Source organism: Cylas formicarius, unplaced genomic scaffold (assembly GCF_029955315.1).
Source record: "Cylas formicarius isolate icCylForm1 unplaced genomic scaffold, icCylForm1.1 PGA_scaffold_12__32_contigs__length_19106922, whole genome shotgun sequence".
Lineage (NCBI taxonomy): Eukaryota > Metazoa > Arthropoda > Insecta > Coleoptera > Brentidae > Cylas > Cylas formicarius.
The window spans coordinates 18653499-18673980 of NW_026844225.1; the positions used below are offsets into that span (position 1 = coordinate 18653499).

General features: G+C 36.0%; 4 protein-coding genes across 6 annotated transcripts; 2 read left to right on the forward strand and 2 right to left on the reverse strand.

The window, feature by feature from the left end:
* Positions 1 to 898: 898 nt before the first annotated feature.
* LOC132695670 (uncharacterized) lies at positions 899 to 2135 on the reverse strand. The gene is made up of 3 exons (XM_060660076.1): positions 1916 to 2135; positions 1489 to 1705; positions 899 to 1430 (listed from the first exon to the last, which is right to left on the reverse strand). The coding sequence occupies exons 1-3, from the start codon at positions 2044 to 2046 to the stop codon at positions 1224 to 1226; spliced, it is 555 nt and encodes a 184-aa protein (XP_060516059.1). The 5' UTR covers positions 2047 to 2135; the 3' UTR covers positions 899 to 1223.
* Positions 2136 to 2284: 149 nt separating this feature from the next.
* Positions 2285 to 4746, reverse strand: LOC132708535 (uncharacterized). The gene is made up of 3 exons (XM_060680883.1): positions 4317 to 4746; positions 3112 to 4261; positions 2285 to 2305 (listed from the first exon to the last, which is right to left on the reverse strand). Exons 1-3 carry the CDS (start codon positions 4487 to 4489, stop codon positions 2285 to 2287), a joined length of 1344 nt encoding a protein of 447 aa, XP_060536866.1. The 5' UTR covers positions 4490 to 4746.
* On the forward strand, positions 3993 to 6734 carry LOC132708742 (protein cortex-like). Of its 3 annotated transcripts, XM_060681295.1 has the most exons (8): positions 3993 to 4068; positions 4905 to 5154; positions 5206 to 5396; positions 5450 to 5664; positions 5718 to 6059; positions 6172 to 6339; positions 6399 to 6546; positions 6602 to 6734. In XM_060681295.1, the coding sequence occupies exons 2-8, from the start codon at positions 4937 to 4939 to the stop codon at positions 6706 to 6708; spliced, it is 1389 nt and encodes a 462-aa protein (XP_060537278.1). In that variant the 5' UTR covers positions 3993 to 4068; positions 4905 to 4936; the 3' UTR covers positions 6709 to 6734. The 3 variants fall into 3 exon arrangements, with proteins under 3 accessions (XP_060537278.1, XP_060537277.1, XP_060537279.1); XM_060681294.1 differs by lacking the exon at positions 3993 to 4068 and having other exon boundaries at positions 4858 to 5154; XM_060681296.1 differs by lacking the exons at positions 3993 to 4068; positions 6602 to 6734 and having other exon boundaries at positions 4858 to 5154; positions 6386 to 6507.
* Positions 6735 to 7196: 462 nt separating this feature from the next.
* On the forward strand, positions 7197 to 15280 carry LOC132695611 (synaptojanin-1). The gene is made up of 14 exons (XM_060659965.1): positions 7197 to 7462; positions 7521 to 7881; positions 7933 to 8097; positions 8170 to 8314; positions 8369 to 8791; positions 8847 to 8999; positions 9054 to 9210; positions 9653 to 10266; positions 10327 to 10464; positions 12036 to 12411; positions 12469 to 12650; positions 12701 to 12830; positions 14235 to 14501; positions 14553 to 15280. The coding sequence occupies exons 1-14, from the start codon at positions 7336 to 7338 to the stop codon at positions 14672 to 14674; spliced, it is 3360 nt and encodes a 1119-aa protein (XP_060515948.1). The 5' UTR covers positions 7197 to 7335; the 3' UTR covers positions 14675 to 15280.
* Positions 15281 to 20482: the final 5202 nt, after the last annotated feature.

The following is a 20482-nucleotide window of genomic DNA, read 5'->3' on the forward strand; positions in this document are numbered from 1 at the left end:
GTCGATTAAATAATTAAAAATGTTCATACTTGAGCTTAGATATACAAATCTGTGTTAGAACTTCCTTGAACAACATTTTGTATAATAGCTGGCTAGAAATTTGGTGACATCTTAGGGTTTTCGTAACTTCAATTTAACACATTTAATAAAATTCAATTAGAAGAAGAAAATTTCAGATATTTTTCGGAAACACTATTTGATAAAGGCCCGATAAATCATTAAAAATTGTGAAAATCTGAACATGTTTTGTTCTAATTTAATTGTAATAATGATGAGTTTATCTTTGGGTACATCATTCAGTTCTAAAAAAGTTGCAAAATATGACATCGAGCAACCCGAACGATAGAAATCGATATCACAATCAGACAGGAATATCGGTATTCGCCGAAACATTGACAAGAACGCTGCCGGAAGAAAACCAGATTTTTGGCGGCACTTAATCGAATATAAATGAACAACAGCCTCATATACATATAGGAATACAGTACGGCTTTATTGAAATTGCCTAATTAAGTATTTCTAATGCCCAAAACTACATTAAATGCATCCAAGTTCTAACCGGGCATCTCCAGAGCACCAAAGAAAATAACCACTTATTTCATTCGGTAATACGCTGTCGGGTTACTTGTCTACTTGGGCATTGAACTCTCTGTACCCTAGTAGGTTCATTTAAAATCGACTTTGTCCTCCGCTGCTTTTAACACATCACTTTGGCTCGCGCTTAGAATAACCAGCTCATATTATGCTAAATTAGGGCGTGGATATTGTTTGCCCTACAAATCGTTTACGCATTTAATACACAAAAACACACTGTGAAAATATTTTACGATTTACTTTCGTTTTACTTGAGTTATCCGAAGCCATTTTGAACAAGACTTCAAATATGTACAATCGGGCTATACTAGAATCGGAAGAACCGTGAGTATAGAAACAAAACACAACTCACTGCTATCGTTTGCCTTAGAAGAGCCAAGCTACTTTATTTTACTTACTAATGATTTATTTAATTTATTTTTAAATCAAATAAAACGCGAAATAGTCGCAAATGAAGTTAAAACATTTCTAATTTCACTTAAACGACTTTTTTAAACGCTGCAGTCGGTACAGTTGCCGAAACGAAAACCGAATTATTTGGTACACTTTTCAGCAAACTATACCGACCTACGTATTTCATCCCGTTATAGGAACTCGAAACCAAAGTAATTGACTCTTCTTCGATAATTTTACGAATATTTTTTCGACGACAACGCATCCATTATTCGCTGAAACGTCTGCGACGATAATCCGGACCATATACTGGACGAATCCGTGTTGGACCTCCCTCGTCCGTAAAAGTCGTCGTAATAATCGTAATCTGTAGTGATAACGTTGAATTTGGCGTAGTAAACGGCTGCGAATGCCGAATAAATCAACAAAGCCGCCGTCACCAACTAAAAACAATCTGAATTTACGAAAAAGACGGATGAAAGTTCTAATATTTTCGCTAACCTGAAATACGGCCCAAAACTTAAACGATCCCTCGTTAATGATGAAGTCGTAGTAACCCTGCCAGGGGTCCTCTGCTACAGCCTTTGGTTTCTCTTTTTCTTCCTTGTGTTCGTGGTGGTGATCGTGATAGTCTATGGTATCATCTTCCATCATCATTCCTCGACTTTGCCTCATACTTTGTTGCTCTTCATCATAATCCTCCAAACCTTGTTCGTACCTAAAAATAATCCCCCAAATGTACTGCAAAATCCTCTGGCGAATTCACCGAAACAGCGAAAGATTGATTGCTAAAGCTAAATAATAGAAAAATTTAAAAGAAATATTAAATATCCACAGAAAAATAAAAAAAATTGGGATGCAAAACAAGCTGTCCAACGACATAACAAACATTACACATGTTACACATGTTACAATGCTACAATGTTACCTGGTCTTTTCCGGGGTTGCACTAAATTTTTCGGTGGTAGCGACCGGAAAATTCCCGACGGTCGAAGACGTATTCGTTACACAAAAACAAAACTTGTACAGAACACAACAAATAATCACCAACCTGTACATATTTTGAAAAATGTAAACTAGGTACAGCAGCACTTTTTTTTACAAAAATGCACACCTCCGGCCAAGCAATATTATCAGAGGATGTTTCAACTGTAAATCGATGGTGACACTTATCGGGACGCGCAGCTCACAATTGAAAATCCTGTGATAATTAATATAATTTAGCACATGTTAACTTAACGGACGACGTGCATTATTGTAATAATTTACAAACAAATATTAGAGCGATCATTCTGTGCTAACGCACGTCTGCCGGAATCTAGAGCAACAAATTCGGTAATGTTTACTTATCGTAAGCTGTTCCAATTTCATTTCGACCGATTATTGACATATTTACCAAGGTGTCCACCTCTATACGAAAAATTTTTAATATATACGTTTTCACTTTAAAATCAATCACATACTAATTTTCTTAATAAACTCAAATATACCCTTAGCTAATAAAATAAAAATCTTTCACCGTTCTACTTCACAAGTATATCAGAAAATTTTATTAAATGAAAAATATCTGCATACTAGTTATTTCAATGGACTCAGATAATATTAATATCATGTTTCTTATTGAAGAAAATTATTTCAGTTTATCATTTTTTCCAATAATTCCATTCTTCCGAGCTATTCTAAAACCCTACCTCTTATTGAGTACTCCCACGGAGAGTAGTATAAAGGGTTATTTCGGTGACCTTCTTGGGTATTGGGTATGACATTGTTTTCTTTTTGTCAAATAAATTAATTAATTTTCCAATTCCCATTAAACAGTGACAGGGACAGGAAGAACCTAAATTCATATGATGAGACAACATCGGTGGGGATTTGGGATAAACAGTAATGAAGGGCCGCTGTACTGAGATCATCGAACTATAATTAAATAATAGTGATCGCAAAAATTTGTGTGGGAGGAAACTTTCACACATTTTAGGCAGATCAACGGAAATCTCTTATCATTTGAGCTCTCGTATATCTTGGCGCATCAAATAACATTGGGTGACAGACCATGACCAGAAACAATATAAATAAACAAATTTATTTCATTAATATAACATCTTTCAAATATTTTTGAGTCGCATTGCGAATACCGACGGAAACATTTTGATACGCAACTGGAATACTGGCGTCTCTTTCCTCTGCCAAAGTCATAGTTCTTGATTCTCTGCTAGCGGATCCCCCTTCTGCCCACGTGTACTTTAGTCTGACCTTATGCCTGGCGATAGACTTGACGATCAGGACAGTGACGTAAATGATAAAGTAGATACTAAAGTACAACGGAATGTACCACAATTTCCTGCCCAAGTAGTAATAGCTGTAATGCGTAGAGCTAACTCGTTTGTCCTCTTTCACGGGCGCCATAGTGGTATGAGGTACTTCCTCGTAAACGTGATGGTCGAAATGGTGTTGATCATAAAGGTACTGAGGAAATGAATAATCCTGATGGTCGCCTTGGTTAGGAGGAGGTGCCAAATCCATCGTATCATCCGCCGGAGGTCCGTTATTGCCTTTGGGAGCATCCATAGCCGACATTGCAGGCTTAGGGGGTGCGTTAGCAGGCATTTTAACATCGTGAGGCATATCCGGCGGGTAAAAAATGTCGTCCTCGCTTTGGGGCGGGTATTGTGGCGGCCCGTCATCGTGATACTTGTAAATCGCCATAGGATCTTGTGGCTGGTGATCCTGATAATCGGGCGCAGGAGGGTGATCGTATTCGTTATTCATCGCTAGTGGTGGCCCTAACGTCATCGACGATTCTGGTTTTTTACTTTTGGGTGCCTCGCTGGATGGCGCTTTATCTTCGATCGGTGGATAAGAGTCGGGAAAATTTGAATCGTCTTCTTGAATAAAATTCGGCGGGTTATACGAACTAAACGGTGAATTGTATGAGCTTTCGGACGATTGAGACGAGGAAATTGGGGGCGGTGAAGGCGGTTTGTAGACCGGAAACGTATCGAAACTGGAAACCGGCCTCGGAGTCGTAATTGGAGTTGGTGCCGTCGCCGGCTGCTGGTTGGAACCGGAAGCGGGTGCCCCGTAAGTATCCGAAAGGGCCTGTTGTTTATTCTTATACACAAACAACGGTCTTGCCTCGAATCGATCCTGGATAACCACTTCGCCTATTCCAGGAACGTGTTCGATTTTCTTTTCTACCTTCGAAGCCGAAGCGGGATAGACTGGGTATTGGTAAACCACCCCCGGAGTCCTTTTGGAATTTTTTAATTTCAACCTAAAGAAATCTAGTTAATTTTATGCGAACTACTTGCCGTCCTGTCAATACTTGCCTGTGATTTTGGTACTGCGTATTTCTGCTGTTTCGTATTTCCTCCGAACCATTGGATCCCCAGCGTGCCACTTTTGCGTATTGCAAAACACCCGCAGATTCATTTCGGGCAATATTTTTACACGCAATCAAATCGAGCGAAGCGAATGCTAATATAAAAACTGCATAATCCATTTGAAGATATTTGCAAGGCGAAATGCGGCTCGGTACTGCTTTGTTATCATTTAGCCGGATAAGAAGATACCTCAGCCTCTTCCCTACTTTACGTATCTAACGTGTACAGGTGCTAATTGGTTCACAATCCACGGTACAGTTATAGCTATGTATTTTTTTGATTAATGATTCCACTGCCCTATATTATCGGTTACTGTTCGTTTTTTATTTACACGACAAATATGTGATCTGAATAGGAAATGTCGCTAGATTTTTTTTGTTTCGAAAAATACCCCGACATTTCACTTTTCTTATATTTAGGAATTTGCCGGTAAAAAGGTAGAAGTGACCGGAATTTTTTATTTATTAATTTTTTTTGGTCCGCGGTACCAGACACAAAAAAAACTGACAAATGCCGACGGTTTGTTTGTTTGAGGCCGATGCACGATACGCAAGCAATTCAAAACAATGCGGGCTGAGAGAACCAGCTGCCCCGACAGATTCATCCCCACGAGAAGCAAAATTAATTTCCAAGCAGCCAGTTGGAAGGTACTCCACGCAGTTGATAACGATAACGAATTCGAAGATTTGGGAAAATTTAGCGCGAGAGATCAAGCCCGAAGCGGCAACCCGACATTTTTAAACATCGCCAAAAAAATGAAAAGCAAGGAAAACTACCAAAATGCGTACGTGTAAGTTTTAATGGTTTCGGTTAAATATATATTGTGCGTTTGTAGACTATGGTCGGTGATGTTCAACGGGGATAATAACATAAACGGCTCGGTTTTCAAATATAACCAATCGGAAAAGTCTAAAAACACGGAGCGTGCAAATTTTAAGGCAACTTGGCCGGTGATTCCGAGGAAAAGACCTTGCATTGGTCCGCCAACCATTTTATTGGACTTGCCGGATATAACTACGATCGTTTGTAAGAGAAAACCCCTTTCCGAAATTAATTATTACATTTTTATTTTTTCCAAGTGGGCCATCGTATCGATTGGGGCAAACAAGGTCAAATAGCGACCATTTTCAAAACGGAAGTGTTTTTGTGGTCCGAAATTGATAACACTATCGCAATATCGGCGCAAAACGAAAACGTTGGACTTTGCGCGAAATGGAACAAGTCGGGAACATATTTGGCGGTGATTGTTGAACCCTTGTCGATTCAGATTATGTATCCGTCTAATGAAAAAATTGTAAGATTCGGGTTTGCTATGAAAAAGAGCGTTGGAAAATTTGATACTTTCAGGGCGGTTTTCTGATTCGCGACGAATGTTGTAATGGAAATAACAAATGCCTGCTGACGGTGTTGGAATGGAAAAATGAGGATATTTTGACGGCCGGGTGCAATTCCGGGCATATGTCAATTTTTCGAAAAATTCACGATTATCACTACGTTCTGGTAAAAGTAACAACATCGCTAACGAAATCCGCAATAGTGCACATGAAATTTTCCTGCAAGGAAAACTTTTTGGCTCTGAGCAATATAAATGGTTACGCAATCATTTATCGAGTAAATGGTTTCGACACGGACGATCACACATTTGAAAAAATGCAAATATTAAGGGCGGAACAACGACCGATTGTTCAAGTACGTATACCATAACCAAAAATTGTTCCTTCGCCTAAATGCTCTCATTCACTTCTTTCATCTAATAAAAACAACCGAAAGTAATGTATCGTAACGTAAATGAACGTTAAAGATGATTTCTTGGCACCCTTGGAAGGATTATATAATAGGAGTCGCAGACAGGAGAAAAATATTGATGTGGGACTTGAATTCCCAACAGTGTATCGACTATTACGAAGTTGTCCAACCCTACACTATGATATATGCCATCTCATTTTGTCCACTGACAGCGGAATTGGTGGTAAATGCATTTTTGATATACTTTTATGTTAAGTTACGAATCCTAGTACGAATTTTCAGGTTAGCCATTATTACGAAAACCGCGAAACGCAAGACTACGCTCACTATCTCACCGTTTTCGGCAACTTTAAAACAGTTACAGATCAAGTTTACTACCATAGCGACAAGGTTCCAGTTCTGCTCTGGGATGGCACTGGCTCTAGACTGGGTAAACTTAAGAGGACAAATCGGAAAAAAACGTTCCTATTTCTATAATTTTACAGCAACTGCGGGATTCGATGAGAACCTGTGCATAACGGATTTCGTGGAGAAAAGAAAATCGTCTTCGCACAAAAGAAAAAGCAGTACGCTTGACTGCAGTATTCGATAAATTGCGTTGCTATTCACTTTATTTTATATATTGTTGGTTTTATTTAATTTTTTATTAATGTTTAACGAATTAGATTTTTTAAAATCGTACAGAAGTTTCACTTTACCTTCACCATTAAAATTTCGTAAGAAATCTTATTCAATTATATTAGCTGCATAAACACTTTTAGATTTACCCAGTTTTCAAATAATGCCTTAGCAGAAAAGAAAATGTGTGTGTTTGACTGATGTATTCGTTTTATATATTGCTGGTTTTATTTATTGAATATTAATTTTTAACGCATTTTTTAAAATCGTACAAAATTTCATTTCACTACTAGGTATCCAACAGTGACCGATTTAGATGTTTTCCTAAGAAATTTCCAATTACTGCTACTGAAACAGTTAGATATACCCAAAGCTTATACAACCAACATTGACCGAGTTTGACACCGAACGAGGCGCTCCCAACGAGCAACTAAAGATCTACCGGTATGTCAGTGTCAAAATTGATTTTCGGAAGGGGGGTGTTAAATCCTGTCCCAAATATATTCGAAAAAGTAACAAATAGAAACAATTCATGTCACCCTAAACTGTAGCTCGTAAGACCCCTAGATAACATTCTAATCGAATAATCACATAATTCGTCATGGCAATGATAAAAGCGTTTCGTGTTCTGGAAAAGTGTATACCCTCAACACACCACAGTGTTCTATTAGAACACAAAGCTAAGGAAACCACTCTGTTATTTGAAGCTCATGCCGTGGCAGTTCTTTGTGAGTATCAGAATTCCTGGAAAGACTTTCGCTTTTGCAAGGCAACTGCAAATTTTAGCTTCTCAAGAAACAGAAGCAGTAAAAAAGCAATACAGTAAAATTCTGGATGCCTATGGGTGTCTAGGGGTGCTTCAAGTTAATTCCGGAGAATCGACTTTACTGTATCTAGTTATGATAACTGGTTGTTTTTCTATTGGGAAAATTGGTGATTCTGAAATATTCCGAATAACACAAACACATCTTGTACCATTGCATTACACGCAAAATGAAGACCGAATAGCAGAGGTCAGAAAATTATTAAATTCGGGAACATTTTATTTTTCATGGTACTCAGGTCCACCTGGAAATGTCCCTTTAGATTTAACTCTTTGTGCTCAGCGCGCTCAAAAAACGACCACAACAGATCACAGGTTCTTCTGGTATGTGTTAATGTTCAGTTCATGCAAAAGTTATCAACTGGAATGTTTCAGGAATAGAATGCTTTATGTACACCTATTAAGGTTTGGGGTGGACTGCAATAGTTGGTTGGTACGTGCAATGTGTGGTTCTGTAGAAATTCGTACTGTGTATGTTGCTCACAGAAAAGCTTTAGCTGCTGTGATATCAAGACTAAGTTGTGAACGGGCAGGAACTAGGCAAGTTACATTCTTAATTCAAAACCAGCGCATTCGCCATAATCACAAAAATGTATTCTTTTTATTTTACAGGTTTAACGTTAGGGGCACCAATGATGAGGGCCATGTCGCAAATTTCGTCGAAACTGAACAAGTGATTTACTTGGAAAACGATGTTACGTCCTATTTGCAAACAAGAGGTTCTGTCCCCTTGTTTTGGGAGCAACCCGGCGTCCAGGTTGACCAGTTGTATAAGCCTTAGCGACATTAAATTGCATTTAATCAATTTCAGGTTGGATCCCACAAGGTTCGGATATCGAGAGGCTACGAGGCGGCAAAAGCTGCTTTCAATAAACACATGTCTATGATTAAACAATTGTATGGCAAACAAGTTATAGTGAACTTGTTAGGAACCAGTTTAATAGGGAGTAAAGAGGGGGAAGCTATGCTAAGTCAAGAATTTCAGAAACATCACAAAGATTCTAGCCACACTGATGTGGCTCACATAGTATTTGATTACCATCAAGAATGCAGGGGTGGTAACCAATCTAATTTGCACAAATTAAAAGCGAAAGTTGAACAACAATTCGAAGAATTTTCATTTTATCAAGCAGAAGGGACCAAAGTAGTTAGTTTGCAAACTGGGACGATCCGTACCAATTGCTTGGACTGTTTGGACAGGACGAACTGTGTACAGACATTTTTTGGATTAGAAGTGAGTCAGTAAGTTTGGAAATAGTGCTTACTTTAAATCATTCGTTTCAATTTAGATTTTAGGCAAACAACTTCAGGCTATGCAATTGGTGGACAAAAAGCAAACTATATCTCGCTTTGAAGAAGTTTTCAAGCAGATGTGGGTGAATAATGGCAACGAAATCAGCAAAATTTACGCGGGAACGGGCGCCATTCAAGGCGGATCCAAAGTAAATCCTTCTACAATTGAACGTATTGAAAAAGTTACTACTTATTGTTTTTAGATCATGGACGGGGCGAGGTCCGCAGCAAGAACCATACAGAACAACTTATTGGACAATTCCAAGCAGGAAGCTATAGATATTTTATTAGTTGGGTCAACCCTGTCATCAGAATTAGCAGATAGAGCAAGGAATTTGCTCCCATACAACACACTCCATGGTATGTGTATAAGTAATTTTTTTCTATATAGAGGATGTGGCCAGGGAGTGATTTAAAGGCAAGAGGATACAAGCAAAACATCGTTTTTTAAATATTTTTTTTATGAAACATATTAAAATCTGTGGCACTTTGGTTTAAGCAACTTCAAAATGGATGGTTTTGCTATTTAATGATTTATTTTTTTAATCCAAAGTGTAGCGTTAGCGAAGTTTGTTTTTTAACGCGAAAAGGAACAGAGATATGAAATAATAAGTTTTGATTTGGTTAAGATGTCACGTTTATTAATAATTTTAATCTAATTAGCTTCTGACTCTATGGTCGAATTTTAATGGAACCACCAGATTAATTAAACCATTTTTATGACGTCTTTTCTTTAAGTATCCTAAAAAATCATTTAAAAAATGACGTCACTAAGTTTGGCTACTTACTGATTTTGTTTTAGCCCCTCCTCATGTTTTAAGAGAAGTATGTAAACGATATTCTGAATATACGGAACCAATGGAGGTAAGGGTAGCAGTTGGAACCTACAACGTGAATGGCGGAAAGCATTTTCGCAGTGTGGTATTTAAAAATATCCAATTGTCGGACTGGCTTTTGGATAACAATCGCAGTTTAATCGACACTAGCGGTACCGACACGAACGTCACGAAACCCGCCGACATTTATGCGATAGGGTTCGAAGAAATTGTGGATCTCAACGCCGCAAACATTATGAACTCCAGTACGGAAAACGCAAAAGCATGGGCTGCGGAATTGGAGAAAGTTTTATCACGCGATTCGCCCTACGTTTTAATTACATATCAGCAGTTAGTTGGAGTATGTTTGTACGTTTTCGTTAGGCCCGAGCATATACCGTACATAAGGGACGTGGCGGTGGATTGTGTGAAAACGGGCTTGGGGGGCCATACCGGCAACAAAGGGGCGGCGGCGATAAGATTAGTATTTCACGCGACTTCGTTATGTTTCGTCTGCGCTCATTTTGCGGCCGGCCAAACCCAAGTGGCCGAAAGAAACGCCGATTACAATGAAATTACTAGAAAAATCACTTTTCCCATGGTAACTGAACCATATTGGATACATTTCGTGATACCTAACGTTTGAAAAATTGATTTTCAGAGTCGTTCTCTGAATTCGCACGAATATTTGTTTTGGTGCGGTGATTTTAATTACCGAGTCGATATGGCTAAAGACGAAATCAAGCAACTCGTCTTAGAAGGAGATTTCGACTCCATACTCGAATTTGATCAACTTAAGGTGAGCTCCATGTAGTTTACAAGAAAACTTTTCCATAAAGGTAAATAAATTCAGAATGTGGTGTGTTAACTATGGGATATTTTTTTTAATATTTACTAAAAAAAAAATTAGAACAAAAGTTGGGGCGGCCTCTGTAATTACTTAAGGTCTGCTTTGAAATATATTAGTAACATGCAGTGAAGCAAAAAATGTGGAATATTTTGAACAAAATACCACTTATTCAGTGACGATTACGACACCAGTGAAAAATGTCGCCCGTTAGATACCATTTAACATTGTTTATCATTAAGCAAAAATACTAAGTTAGTATTTGTACACACAGTTGTATCACTCTCGTTAACAAGTGTAGAATCTTAATTCTAAGACTGCGGGGTGTTTCAGAAAAAAATTCGTCATAGAAAAAAACAAGTTTACATGAACATAAGTGAGGATATGCTTAGTTTTCAACATATTTGTTGATATTTGGAAAAATCATTTAAAATATCATTTGTGTCTGAATAAAGGCATTGCCGTTATGGGATGTGTCTTGTCAAAGAGATGTAGGCCACTGACTGTATTGCAATTTTTCTTAATTTTCATTTGAATAAGCCGCTAAGAGTGGATTTTTTTTTACTTTTGAGATGTCCAAATAAACCAAAAAAATAAAAAATATGAAAATGAAATTGAAAATGTCACTATAATCTTAGTATCAAAATATTAGTACTAACACGTTTTTTTCGAACATCTTGTATAAAGACAATCTCTCGGTATTTGATGTACCCTATAATCTTGGATCTATTTTAATTATTAATTATTATTGGTTCCTATCTGTTAATGTGAACTCAAGTTTACTCTATCCCCAAGGCTGGGTTTTAATATGCGGATGATATGACTTTAAGACTACGTAGTAAATCACTAAATGATGTTAATTAAACTAGTTAAAACGGAATAAGGACCACTTTTAAAAACACTTATTTTTATTACTTTTTGAGTAATCCTAATATAATATTTGTTGCCATTTACAATATGCACAAATAAATTTTTAAAGATAAGATTATCCGATAAATTCTTTTTAGTAAAAAAATATATTCACCAGAATTTTTCGCACTAATAACTTGATATTTGACGGCTGCAAAACAATTTGATTATCCTTTACCAAATTACCAGGAATATCCAATATGCATAGGTCTTGGTAAAGAAGACATTTAAATCAAATGGAAGTAGTGATGGTAGTGAGGCTATTCAAGATACAGCGCTAATGGCGCGGAACTCCCCAAAAAATCGAATATCCACACAAACAGGACGCAATAAATTTGAATATGGTGAAGACTTAGCCAAAATGTTAGAGAAACTGTTCATTGTGCAGGTGGCTCTATTATGGTCTGGGGCGATATGTGTCGACAAGTTCTGTTAAAAATTCTGTAAACTCATGGAACCAAATTGATTTTCATCGTTTTATATAAAAGTTGGTGTTATATTTATTTATGTGTACCTTGCAGCAAACTGTATTCAAATATTTTGTGCCTTTTGGGTATAACGTTTAGTTTAAAGTACAATTTTAAACTTAATATATTCATTAAACGGTTTTGCAGAAACAACAGCAAGATGGTAACGTGTTTAAGAATTTCATCGAAGGTACGATAACGTTTCCACCGACTTACAAATACGACTTATTCAGTGACGATTACGATACCAGTGAGAAATGTCGCGCACCAGCTTGGACCGACCGGGTACTTTGGAAAAGGCGAAAGCATTCGAACGAAGTCAACGGAGTTGTAGATAATTGGTCGCCCGGTCGTTTGGTCCATTACGGGAGGGCCGAATTGAAACAGAGCGATCATAGACCCGTTATCGCCATTATTGATATCGAATGCAGAATCCTCAACGAAGAGAGGCGAAATAAAGTGTTTTACGAAGTGATTAAAGACATGGGACCTCCGGACGCGACGATCATCGTGCACTATGAAGGTGAGTTTGATAAAGGGATCAACAGCGGTTCATAACAATGGAGCCGCCTGGTTGTAGATAGTGCCGAACTAGAGGATGGCAGTATTTTTGACGACGATATGGTCAAACTTTTGGTTGACCTGTTTGGCGAATTTGGCGAGACCATTTTAATTAGATTTGTCTCGGAAACGATGTGGATTACATTCAGAGAGGGACAGTCCGCTTTGGATGCCTTAAAGAAAACTAATGGAACCCTAGAAGTAAAGAGGGTCTTTCAAATTTGAAGCTCGTATGTAATTTGCTGATTCAGATTTTAGGTTACAAGCTCAGTTTATTTTTAAAGACTCCCGACTGGGTTGAACAAGCCAAACAAGAAATCGGATTGTGTTCCAGCAACACGGTACCCCTATTCACACCGACGAATCAATCTGACTATAATTGTGAGTTTCTTGACTCGGACGGGGTTTCCGAAAAACCCACGGGTTGAACTAATCAAGAACTTAATTAATTTTTTAATGGCTTTACTACACCAAACTAATACAATTTTGGAGAAAATCTGTGTAAATCTTTAAACCCAAGATTAAGATAATTTAACGAATTAAATTAAAATAATTTTAATTAATAGAATTTTCATGTATGTTTTAATTGAAATGAAAATAATTAATTAAAAAAAAAACCTTAAAAAAATCTGAATCACTATCGCTATTTTCTGAATCTACAGTAGGGAAATTTGATCACAGGAAGAACTTCATTAGTGATTTTTTTTCTGTTTGCCAGTGGAAGTTATCTTAAACAGGAAATCACAGGATCAGAAATTTAAAAGATCTTTATTTGTGTCTCTCCGTGTAGTTTTTCCTGTATAATCTTTATGACGAGCTTTAATTGCTAGTTCAGATAATTGCCCCACAGGCAAAATGATTAATTTTATTAAAATCAGCACCATGAATTAGTATCTTGTGAAGCGTTACATTATTGAATAGTTTTCGGTAACAATTTTTTGTTTATATAGAGCATGACTGCCGTTTCCATCACAGCTCCACTTTTATATATGACTTTATACTTTTATATGTTATAGCTTCGTTCTCTGGAAGACGCTTTGTTTTCGCCTGAGCATTAAATAATAAGGAGTATTCTTTCCTAAAAATACGTATTGTTTTTTCCGTCAATTTTAATTTGACGAACAGTGCAAGCGCTTCTTCAACTGTATGCTTTTTTAAAGCTTAAGCAACTTTGCGATGGCCTTAGCAATATTGTATTTTCCAGTTGCCTTGTAGCCTATTTCCTCCGCAAATCTAATTGCTCCGTATTTTTCACTTCTTAGCTATTCTATTGCTAGCAATAAAATGTTTTCTTGGTTAGTGTGATTTTTGCATGAAAATAGTTCGATTAAGCCAGTTTTCTTTAAAGCTGAATTGGTTATGTTTCCATTTACTACATTCCAACCTTCTATTCTTTCTGTTTTGTACACGGAGTCATTGATCCATACCTATGAAAAAAGATTTTTCACATTTTGCTCACATTAAGGCAATACTTATTTTAAGGTAAGCATATGCAACATCAAAATAATGAATAATAAGAGTAAACGTGTTAATTATATGCACACATTTTATTATTGTTGCGTCACACATATTTATTGTCAGTGATATGAAGTGCTGAATTAGCAAGTTCAAACAGCTATTAAAAAAAAAAAATTAAATTTATTTATTTTTAAATTACGTGTTAGTTTGCCACTACAACATGCGTTTAATTTCCAAATTGTAGACAGGTGATAATTACGATTTTGAACGTTTATATGCCATACGTAGCGTCAAAGCTTGTTAATGTGTTAATACTATCGCGAATAGGCTTGGGTATACCGGAGGTAAATCAAAGGGTCGTACCGGCAAGACCCGCCCCTCCTTCCAGACCACCTCCGCCGGCCGTCAGAGCAACTCCGCCCCCGACCGCAAAGAAGACGGTGCCGAAAGCGGGTGTGATTACGCTACCGTGTAAATCAACACCGCCGCCAAGTATGCCGCCGCCCGAGCTACCATCTATGCCTTCTGTGGACCAAGAGGGTGGCATTTACGAAGAAATAAATGACGACATCGACAGCATTCCTGAACCGAAGGGTATTTTATTGACACGCATTTTCACCAGATTTCAATTACTTGTACAATTAGGGCCGCCACCGCCACCCCCGAGGCCCGAAGCTGCCATAGCGGCACCCGCTTCCAGAGGCCCACCGCCAGTTCCAGCCAGGTCCGCTCCCCCGCCCCCATTGCCGGCGAGACCGCGGTCTTAAATGTACTAGTCAACATTTTTTTTTAATTCTTAGTTCCGTTTATTTTTAATCAATCGCATCGTGTAATTAGGAAAAAAAAGGTCGCAAATAATTTTCAATAGCAAAGATCTCCCTTACCAAATTAATGGTCGAAATTGATAACAGTATATAACAGTAAATTATAGGTTATTTATTCAATTAGGGGTAATTTATCAGGTTTGTTTTCTTGCCTTTTGCGTGTCAATGCAATTATTAAAAATAATTCTCAATTGTCACCTGACATTAGGGGCAAGTGACCGAAACGCGGAAGGTTTTATCATCTGGATTTATGCGCTACTCGAATCACAAAAAGAAAACATCGAAAAATAACTGAGACGCACTTCCGCGACTACTCATTCTCTAGCATTTAGAAAATTTAATATATGCTTTATATGATAGTGATGTACATGTTGTACCTAAATTCCAATTTCGGTGTCAAAAGCATTTATTTTTTTTTGTATATACCCAGTTGTTTGTAGGAATTCGCAATATGATTAGTGTAAATTAAATTCTAGAAAAAGTTGGCTGTTAGAAATTTTATGGAAAATCAAAAGCTATTGTTCCACATTTATTCGGTTTTATTTTTTTGGTAGACTATTTATTAATAAATTATTATAGTCATTAAGAAAAACGAGTTTTGTTTTAATTTGGTGCCCAAAAAATTCCGTCCAAACACTAGAAACTACAATTTAAAAAGATGAATATGAAATAATAATCAAAATATTAAATAAAGTGACGCTTAAAAGAATTCAGGATCGTCTATTGCGAGAATGCATAAACTTACGCACTAATAGTTAAATTATTAAAAAATCGAACGTTTTCCGGAAATTTCTGTAAACCGCATCGGTGACCGAACGATTTATTGTACTCCGGCACTCGAATATGTTTGGTTTGGGTTTAAATTTACAGTCAATGAAATTAGAATGTAAATGTTTATAATCCAACTTGACCAAACTGGAACGCATTTGAATGTGACCGCATGCAGATTCCGAATTGTCGACCCCTTCGCAATTTACGAGAATTTAATGGGTACCTACGGTGAAATTCTGTTTATTAAAATTACGCGTCACAGAACCAAGTTAGTATTAATTCGGCGCAAGTAAAAACCACCCAGGAAAAGGGTTTTAATTTGAGACTGACGGATCCCCTACATATGCATAAGACGTGTATAACGATTTAATCTGAGCTTGATAAGGGATCTCCACTACCGTCGGACTAGGCTAGAACATTTCGGGTTCAGAGAATGTACAGGTTAAAAGAGCGTTTCCTGTTTCCGCTATTATTTTCTATTTCGGGGACGCGTTATTTTTTGTCTTTTCCATTTTTAAATTTTGAACCGTTTTATAATTTGTAAATGTTACTCTTAATTCACACGATGACGTACGAGCTAAGGAAGTGAGCACCGAATGGCGACAGGGACGTATTCATGAAAAAATGTTACCAGACACTATTTTTTTAATCAAATGAAATATTATTATTTTTGAAACCCATAATAAGATAAGAGATAAACCGAGGAAATTACTACATTAGTTTATGATAACAGATAATAATTTATTCATCCTTCCAGCGACACTGCAGAGTAGTTAATATAATATTAAGTACGTAACAATTAAAAAAAACGTTAAAATAAAAACAATTAAAAAATATCAATATATATATATATATATATATATATATATATATATATATATATATATATATATATATATATATATATATATATATATATATATATATATATATATATATACCATAAATATAATAAATGTATAAGACACTAATTAATTAAGATATAGGAAACAAAAGACGTATAAATAAAAGACAAAGATAAACATTCAGGGATTACCCAGCAAGTAGTTTTCGAATTCATCTATGTCTTGTTTAGCAGCAAACTGTTTTTTGAATATTGCAGTATTTCACTAATGGTTTTAGGCAGTATGATGAAAAATTTGCAGCTAGAATAATTACGTGTTCTTTTTTATAAATTCATCATCACTATTTAATGCGAACATACTGGTCGTGAACATGAACCAGAATTTTGTATATGCAGGGTGTCTCGTAAATAATGGTAGATGGCAAAATAGGAGATTCTTTAAGTACAATGTTACGATTTAGTCCAAAAGTTGACCGAGAAACAGGGTGAGACAGGGTGTCAAAGTTAAAAGTAATAAGATTAGATCCACACAACGAATTCTTTATGTAATAACCATATCAATTTACAAATTCCACTCAAAGTGAATGTCCACTGAAATACCCTGGAACTTTGAAGTGGTTTACGAAGCTTCGTTTTGGATTCCATTAAGACTGCTTTTGTCAAGTTGATTATAAGTTTATTATTTCTGCATCACTCTGAACATTCATGCAGGGGACCTCTCTAGACTGTGATAGAGTATTTACAATTGTGATTTTAAATTCTCGATTGGTAAGAAAAGAATTAAAGCATTTATTTATTTAATGTTTTTAATTTTTCACTTACCTATTTGGGTTAATGGTGTCAAACAATTTAGTTAAGTCGAATAATACTGCACAAAGTCTCTTATTATCTCTTCTCTTATCTCTTATTATCGTTAAATTAAATTAACCAGACACCTCATTTTTTTATCAGAGTAATTAAAGTAAAATAAATAAAAGTAGATTTCTTGTTGTGTAAGCATGTTATCACAGTCACAATTTTTAGCACAATGAGTTCTATTTATTTACAAAAAATAGTGGATAAATAATTTGTTCCAAACATTCATTTCCTGATCAAATATGTTATAAACCATTTTATTAGAGAAAAAAATCCTTGATAGTGGTTTGACACATTTCCCTTCAGACAGCTTTCTGTTATGGCGTCGGAACTGAAGAAGACTGTAATACGCTTGACGCAAGATTGCGTTTGTAATGGCCACTAATATTTTTGTATACCTCAATTAAATCTCCACTTAGTCACCTTCGGTACAGGGTGGGTAAGTTTAGTTTTGAAGTATAGTTTCGCAGGGCGTCTTTTAATGACGGAGGTAGCTTAATCGCCCTTCTCTGTACCGTTCCCAATGTTTTATTGCCCTCGGCATAGTAGGGCTTTAGAAATAGCTCTGCAATTAAAATATTCGACAATGATTATTCCTAAATCTTTTTGTTCTCCTACAACGCAAATTCTTTCCTCCCAGATGATTAACTGCACTTGAAATTTCATACAAGCCTGATTTGCTTGTTCCTATTCTGATAGAAATTATATTAAAAATATTTAATAAAATGATGACGTTTTATATAAAAAATTTCCTCTCCACAATTTTTGTTCTCTTCTACGCGTCAATTAAAAAATGTATAAATATAATCTAATTGTCTGTAACTATCAATTCGTTTCGATTGGATGCAAATTGGACGGAATATTTTGGGTTTAAATTTAGAGAACGGCTTCGTTTTTACTTGGTTAATTATCAGGCCGCACATCTACCCATTTCCTACGCCCGAATAATGTGCTTTCTGGCGTCTCTCGACGATTTAGGTCTAAACGAAAACTTTTAATGTGTTCAAAGTGTGACGTACATTGAAATTCCTGTTAAACCGTTACCAACTAACTAAATATAATGAAATTAAAGACATTCGAGTCCGCAATTAAGCATTTAACAATCAAATACGGCAGCAAAGTAAAACAACGACAGAACGGTTCTTTATTAAGTTTACCAGTCGTAAAATGGCCAAAGTAAGGCAAATTCGACTATAAAGTTAAACCCCTTAACCCCTCCACAATGGCGAATACTATGGAGGTACCGCAAACGTCGCAGACATTTTAAAAATCAAATAAACATTGTACTTGCTGGAAGCAATTGCACTCAAATTGATTTTAAATTAGAAAACTTCCGGTCAAAATACCAACAAATTTGAGATTATCGCGAATTAGTGGGGCGGAAGTTTAAAAACAATTTTCATTCAGTTTTAAATTTAGAAACAGATAAATCTCAAGTGCAAATACGCATGAGTAAAGACTTTTCATCAATTAAAATTGAAATTGTAATTTAATTCGCTGCGGTATGTTTTTTTTATTTCCGTACTCCATGGCCATTTTAAATAGTAATGAGGAATCCGAGACACGCGTATTTCTATTATGGCAGACAATGCTTACCGGCTTGCGCTATATATTAATAAAAGTCGTATTAATTTATATGCAAAACATCGATCGATAGGAATCAATCAAATTATCATAGGCATACGTCAGCACAGACGTTCTTTGTAATTGTGCAAATATTTTTATGCACATTCTTACAGAAGCGCAAACGTCAAACTTTGCGTACTTCCAATACGCTCAGAATGAACCCCCGATAAAAATCATTTCAATCTCAATGAGATCGTCGGTTTTATATAAAACAATCTAACGCTGCGGTTAACCGCAAATATGCCAACAATCGTAAACAAATCACCTCCTATTGTAAATAAAGATTATTATTAGCATCTGTTGCAGTCGTGCCGTCAACCTTATAGACATTTAAAGAACCATTTAAATTTTTGTTTTATATTAGAATAATTTTTTACATTTTTTTGACTAAAGTTAAAAATACTGTACCATTATAAATAAAGACTACAGACACTTGTAACTTGGATTCTATTAGAATACTTTAAACAAATTTGGAAGTTCAAGGATACATAACAAAAGCAACCGCACGATACGCGTGGTTTGATCGTTAAAGTCAAATTATTAATAAATTTTATTGCACTTACGGCATTGAGTTTTAATACGAACTTCCTAGTCTGGGGTAATTTCCAGAAATGCAAAGAGAAGGGTCCCTAGAGCGACAGATGTTATTAAAATGCCGCCGCTACAACAGAATGAGTTTGAGCGTAAATAAATACACGAGCTAAATTTTCACTATGTTCTGCGTGTCGCATCCAATAAAAACCAGTGGAAACATCGTACTATATTTGTATATAATAAGTATATTTTAACCCACCGCGAAAAATGGACGAACCATTTAAACCGAGCAGTATTTGTGCACCTGCGTTATATGTTTTCGTATTGTTATTCCTATCACAACAGTTAAAAGGAAGACATAATTCTTTCTTGGTTCACACACGCGTACGTACTTAAAGGTTATATACAACAATGGCACATCGTAAAAATACGTTATACTCTTCCTGTTTTGGGTTTGTAAATAACCGCCTTCATCACAGTTCCGTAAGGAAATGCGAATCTGTAATTGTCAGTAAAAATTAATGGCGAATAAACCAAATCACTAACCACTCAGGAAATGAATGGTCCATTTAAAAGCACTTTCACCGTAAAATTTTAAATGACTGATGCATTTTATCACAAAAAAAGAATTGGAGTTATTTTACAAAAATATTTGTTTGATAATAACCAAACAAATGTTTTCTCCAAATTTTGGAAAGGTTTATTTGCATTATTTATACGGAAATGTAACGGTGTTAATTAATTAATGATTGTTTGAAATCTCACGAGTATTATTTAATTTATTTCATTATGTTTTGCGGATGACTCCGTTATTGTTTACAAAAGTGGCACTTGGGCTGCTTTCAAAGAAAAAACGGAAACCGATCTGGCTAGAATATTTTAAGGCTAACCATAACATGTATAAAACTTTTTTCATGCCTTTTGGTTGTTATTCTGATTCGCTGCCCTCATTATTAATATTAACACATCCAACATTCAAAATTAAATATCTCGGAGTAATAATAGACCCTAATTGAAAATAAACTGCGCGAAATCTTAAAAAACATACAAAATACACTAAGCTAATTGTATAATTATTTTATTTTGATTGTAATTTAATGCTCCAGTACACTGTCATAAAT

Bases quoted from the DNA above. Each gene is read 5' to 3' on its own strand.
- LOC132708742 (XM_060681295.1), top strand. From the start codon at position 4,937: ATGCGGGCTGAGAGAACCAGCTGCCCCGACAGATTCATCCCCACGAGA. The intron at 5,665-5,717 runs GTAAGATTCGGG...TGATACTTTCAG, and splicing joins ATCCGTCTAATGAAAAAATT to GGCGGTTTTCTGATTCGCGA. The intron at 6,547-6,601 runs GTAAACTTAAGA...ATAATTTTACAG, and splicing joins TGGCACTGGCTCTAGACTGG to CAACTGCGGGATTCGATGAG.
- LOC132708535 (XM_060680883.1), bottom strand. From the start codon at position 4,489: ATGGATTATGCAGTTTTTATATTAGCATTCGCTTCGCTCGATTTGATT. The intron at 4,262-4,316 runs GCAAGTATTGAC...AGATTTCTTTAG, and splicing joins ACGCAGTACCAAAATCACAG to GTTGAAATTAAAAAATTCCA. The intron at 2,306-3,111 runs GCGACTCAAAAA...TTGTTGCTCTAG, and splicing joins TTTCCGTCGGTATTCGCAAT to ATTCCGGCAGACGTGCGTTA.
- LOC132695670 (XM_060660076.1), bottom strand. From the start codon at position 2,046: ATGTACAGGTTGGTGATTATTTGTTGTGTTCTGTACAAGTTTTGTTTT. The intron at 1,706-1,915 runs GTAACATTGTAG...GATTATTTTTAG, and splicing joins GCAACCCCGGAAAAGACCAG to GTACGAACAAGGTTTGGAGG. The intron at 1,431-1,488 runs GTTAGCGAAAAT...GATTGTTTTTAG, and splicing joins AGTTTTGGGCCGTATTTCAG to TTGGTGACGGCGGCTTTGTT.
- LOC132695611 (XM_060659965.1), top strand. From the start codon at position 7,336: ATGGCAATGATAAAAGCGTTTCGTGTTCTGGAAAAGTGTATACCCTCA. The intron at 8,098-8,169 runs GCAAGTTACATT...TTTATTTTACAG, and splicing joins TGTGAACGGGCAGGAACTAG to GTTTAACGTTAGGGGCACCA. The intron at 12,412-12,468 runs GTGAGTTTGATA...GCCTGGTTGTAG, and splicing joins GATCATCGTGCACTATGAAG to ATAGTGCCGAACTAGAGGAT.